The 5,000-nt window shown below is 44.0% G+C and overlaps 1 protein-coding gene across 1 annotated transcript; it reads right to left on the bottom strand.

The window, feature by feature from the left end:
- Positions 1-1,937: 1,937 nt before the first annotated feature.
- Positions 1,938-2,760, bottom strand: LOC113802779 (endocuticle structural glycoprotein SgAbd-8). Its single transcript, XM_027353396.2, has 3 exons — positions 2,727-2,760; positions 2,378-2,559; positions 1,938-2,257 (listed from the first exon to the last, which is right to left on the bottom strand). Exons 1-3 carry the CDS (start codon positions 2,742-2,744, stop codon positions 2,125-2,127), a joined length of 333 nt encoding a protein of 110 aa, XP_027209197.1. The 5' UTR covers positions 2,745-2,760; the 3' UTR covers positions 1,938-2,124.
- Between the last annotated feature and the right edge of the window lie 2,240 nt (positions 2,761-5,000).

The following is a 5,000-nucleotide window of genomic DNA, read 5'->3' as shown; positions in this document are numbered from 1 at the left end:
TGTGTGTGTGTGTGTGTGTGTGTGTGTGTGTGTATGTATATATATATATATATATATATATATATATATATATATATATATATATATATATATATATGTATATATATGTACACACAGACATATATGTGTGTGTGTATGAATATAATATATATGTATATATATATATATATATATATATATATATATATATATATATATATATATGTGTGTGTGTGTGTGTGTGTGTGTGTGTGTGTGTGTGTGTGTGCGTGTGTGTGTGTGTGTGTGTGTGTATGTGTGTGTACACACATATATATGCACACACACATACAGAAACATACACTCTCATATCTATATATCCATACAGACTAGGGAGGCAAAATATAAGAATTCAATCTTTTAAAACCCTGATTTATCCAATGAAAGAAATTAAAATGTCACCAATGCAGCCTGTGCTGTTTCGAAATCTTTCATATACACTCTATTAAAATATATTCTACTAAATTCACTGTTGCTAATCTTGTTGAGAAAATTCTCAAAATAGAGTAGTACATAATACTTTCAAAGTTTCTATCCCATGACATGCTCTTTAAACTTTATTAACTTTATTCTAAAAATACAAATTTTAATTTGAGTAGCATGACTTTATGGTCTTAAGGTTCATGGGGTGGATTGAATTCATTTCTGTATGGAGTGTGTTCCAAAGGCAATGGTCATAGCAGCATTTTTGGCCAATTCCTTTTTATTCTATAAACAAATGATAATAAACATGTGGTATATCACAATCTAAATCTTAATAATAACCATTCTAAAGAAAATGAGATATTCTCGCCAACTAAATTGACTTCTAGGGTTAACTTTAATTACACACCTTCCCTCTGCCTACTGATTGAACATCACTAATCAAACGTGAGGCTAGACTGAAACTGTCAACCCCCGTTCCCCTGGTATCTTTTCATTATTTCTTTTAAGATTATGCAATCGATCCTTCCCATCTTTCTTTCATAATGTTCCTTTATTCTGGTCTATTGTTCCTTTTGCAATTCATTATTTGGCCAAATGAGTATTGTCTTCATGGACTAATTTTGTTGGTGTATCCACGGTCCCCCCCAAATCGTAAATATTTCTTAACAATGCCGGAGTCATGGCGTGTGGCATTGCTGGACTTCCCCGAACTTTTATCCTCTGTATTTGGGGTGAAAGTCAAGACTTGTTGGACTAATCACAAAGCATGATATATGGATTCACAATTGTAATAAGCATTATATTAAGCTTTACGAACTTTAGAATCTGGGCGAAACACAATTTTTGATAGCAGCACTTAACATACCTGTGTTTGGGGTGAAAGTCAAGACTTGTCTGGTGAAAAACTGCTAGGACAAAACTACTTATTACTCTGCCCCCAACTGAACTATTAACATTAAAAAAACAAAAAAAACAAAAAACAAAAAAAAACATTCGTAGATAATCATGATGATTTACACGCTATTGCTATGCCTTCGAAAAATAAAAATATGCTACGAGATGTTTGGGTGGGTTCGTATAATTTTACGATTATAAACAATGTATCTTTTAAATGTCGAATAAATATCGTTCTCAAAATATATATGTATATGCATATACATACTCACATACATATGAATATTTATATCCTTGAATATATATACACATATATATACATATATAAAAACATATGTGTGTGTGTGTGAACGACATTGCATGTCAACCATTTTCAAAGGCTACTACATGCATTCGTCTGAAATGTTGGAAAAAATGGGAATTCCCAGGGCAAGGAGCTAATGATGGCCTTTCCAAAGAGAAGACTGGAGTGAGCGACCATCGGACGCCCTGGCGCTAAATTCAGGTCTCCATTGTCGACTTCAAACGGTAGCATTAAACCCTTTTTGGCGAGCCTTCCTAATGGTGTGAGCATTGGGTTCATGGCGAGGAAATGGCAGTTGCATGGTCGAAGCTTTATTGGAGGTAAGCATACATGAACGAGTTTCGTTCCATAAATAGCGAAGAAATAAATACAAGACTGGTAGGACAAATATGGTGATAAGAATTATTCTTTGAATCTACCACATCACTAGTGTGAATGTAGCAGAATATAAAAGACGAAATGGAAGAGAAAGCACGATAGATTTAGTAGTCCTGACGTTCGTAGGGAAGAGGCACTGGCGTGGGTGCCACGGGGAGGTGGTCGCCCACGGGCTGGTAACCGCCCACACCGGAGGTGAAGCTGAGCTTGATGGGCACGCCTTCGGGAGCGGTGTAGCTGGAGAAGGGACAGAGGCGTTTAGAGATATGCCACACAGCTTTGGCGCACACATGGTTGTGAGATCAAGGTTCTGAAGGAATATGGTTGATGTGTGTTTGCGAAGCGTAAGGGACTCACCTCCATCCTCCCGAGGACTCCTGGCCATCAGCCTGTTTTCCGGCCTCGTTCCTGGCGATGCCGTTTCCAGTCTCGAAGTCGAAGGTGTACTCGCCGTAGGCGTTCTGTGTGCGGTCGTCCTTGAGGATCGGGATGGGCGTCTTGTAGCTGTCGGCGACGACCACGGCCACCAGGCAGGCGAGCTGTGTGGGGATTCAAGCATGAGAATCACACTTACAAAGACATTTTCATGAATTCCTTCCTTATGGACAAAGTGTTTCTTCTGAAATTCTTTTCGTTTCGTCACAATACACTATTTTTCCTGGCATGACCATAGATTTGTTCGAACAAAAGAAGCTAAATCGCTCACAACAAGAAGACGTTGCATCGTGATGGCTGTGCAGCAGAGTGTTGTTCCGAAAGACACAAGCTGTTTATATAGCGTGGATGGTCCACAGAGGGCGGAGCTATCTCGTGGGCGGAGTTTGTGGGAGTCAGCAGTAAATGAACTTAGAAAGTGAGTGTCCCGAGCAAGTTCAAAATCTATGTCACACACACACACACACACATGGATGTATGCTTTGTACATAAGCATTTCACGTATTTACATATGTACATAGATACAGATATAGATATGTACACATATACCTAATGATATGCTGTCTATGCACGCAACGTGTATGCACACACATTTATTGTTATGTATATATACATGTATATATATGTGTAATATATACATATGAATACATAATACGCATATATATATATATATATATATATATATATATATATATATATATATATATATAAATATGGAAGAAAAACCCACAATGTACAAACTAGATTTATTGATGAAAGTGAGACAACAGTTTCGGAATCGTCCTCGATTCCATCTTCGGGTCTGAAGAGGCAAGGGAGACGAAGCGGTATAAGAGGGAAAGGAGGCGAAGCACTCGGGAACTACGGGGCAGGAGAGGACAGGAGAACGGAAGCGAAGGGAGGTCAGATCAGGTCGAAGGATCAGGCGGTCTATGTGACGGGTGACCGGCATAAGGGAGGAGACGAAGGATGTGGGAAGCGAGGAGGCTGTCGGCAGGAGAGAAACCGCTGTTCAAGTTGAAATTGGGCAGCAGCTTAATGAGAGAAGATTCCACCAGTCTGCGGGCATGGACATCAGCGGAAGGGAAGAGAATGCGGGCAGCTTTCCAGTCCATCTGATGGCCAGTGTCCCACTGATGGCAGAAGAGGGCGTTGTTGGTATGTCCCCTGGATACAGCGTACTTATGCTGAGACAGACGCTTAGTAAGACTGGCGCCTGTTTCACCAAAATACTGCTTATCACAGGAGGCACACGGAACAGCATAGGTGCCCACCTTCGAGGTAGAGGGAGGGCAGGTGTGAACCAGGTTCCGACGGAGGGTATTCACCTGGCGAAGGGAGAGTCTGCAGTTGAGAGACTGCAGGGGCCGACGGAGGGAGTAGATCTCCTCAGTGTAAGGCAGGCTGAGGACAGGCAGGTGAGGAGACTCATTGGGAGGGGAGTCATGGTAGAAGGTACCTCGCGCCCTGGATAACGCGACGTCTAGGACATGGCGAGGATAGCCCAGTTTGGAGAACGAACGACGCAGGAAGTCGATCTCTCCATCCAGGTACTGGGGGTCACAGATGCGGAGGGCACGGAGAAACAGCGAGGTGGCAACCCCTCTCTTCACATGTAGTGGATGGTACGAGAAGAAGTGTATGTACATACCACTGTGCATAGGCTTCCTGTATATAGAAAAGGAGAAATGATCAGCAGAGCGATGGACAAGAGTGTCCAAGAAAGGGAGCTTGTCGTCAACCTCCCATTCCACCTTGAAGCGGATGGATGGAGAGAGAGAATTCAGCTGCGACAGGAAATCAGGAAACAGGGCAGGTTCATGGGGCCAGAGAGCGAAGACGTCATCTACATATCTCAGCCACATGGAAGGACGAGGGGAGATGGAAGGGAGGAGCTCCGACTCGAAGAACTCCATGTACAGGTTAGCCAGAACAGGGGAGAGAGGAGAGCCCATGGCAACACCGAACGTCTGTGAGTAGAAACGACCCTCAAAGGAGAAGGAATTCGACTCCACACACAGACGAATCAGCTGGAGGAAGACTTCAGTGGGAAGAGGAAGACGAGGATCCTCGGCAGGGAGCTTCCTCTGAAGGAAAGCGAGGACGTCATCAAGCGGGACCTTGGTGAACAGGGAGTCGACATCCAGGCTCAGCATGGACGCCGGCGGGACACCGCGGACACGAGAGATGAAGTCCTGTGAATGGCGAAGGTGAGCAGGAGAGAAGGTGCCGAGAAGGGGAGTGAGAGACTTAGCCAGCCAAGCCGCCAGAGGATGCGTCACCGATCCCCGGGAGGAGATGATGGGGCGTAGAGGCACGGCCGGCTTATGGGTTTTAGGAAGCCCATAGAAATGAGGGAGGCGAGGGTTAACGACCTTGAACCTCTGGTAAAGGTTCGCCTCCGGGAAACAGGCTGCAAGCTCTCTCAGACGACGGTGGAAAGTGGCAGCAATGCGTTCCCGCGGGTCACTGGTCAGGGGGGCATAGGTGGAGGCGTCACCTAACAGGTCCTGGGCCTTCTGCAGGTAGGAGGCATGGTCGAGGA

Source organism: Penaeus vannamei, chromosome 10 (genome assembly GCF_042767895.1).
Source record: "Penaeus vannamei isolate JL-2024 chromosome 10, ASM4276789v1, whole genome shotgun sequence".
Classification (NCBI taxonomy): Eukaryota; Metazoa; Arthropoda; class Malacostraca; order Decapoda; family Penaeidae; genus Penaeus; species Penaeus vannamei.
This window is presented reverse-complemented; position numbering and strand designations above follow the sequence as displayed.

Bases quoted from the DNA above. Each gene is read 5' to 3' on its own strand.
- LOC113802779 (XM_027353396.2), bottom strand. The intron at 2,258-2,377 runs GTGAGTCCCTTA...TCCCTTCTCCAG, and splicing joins GAGTCCTCGGGAGGATGGAG to CTACACCGCTCCCGAAGGCG.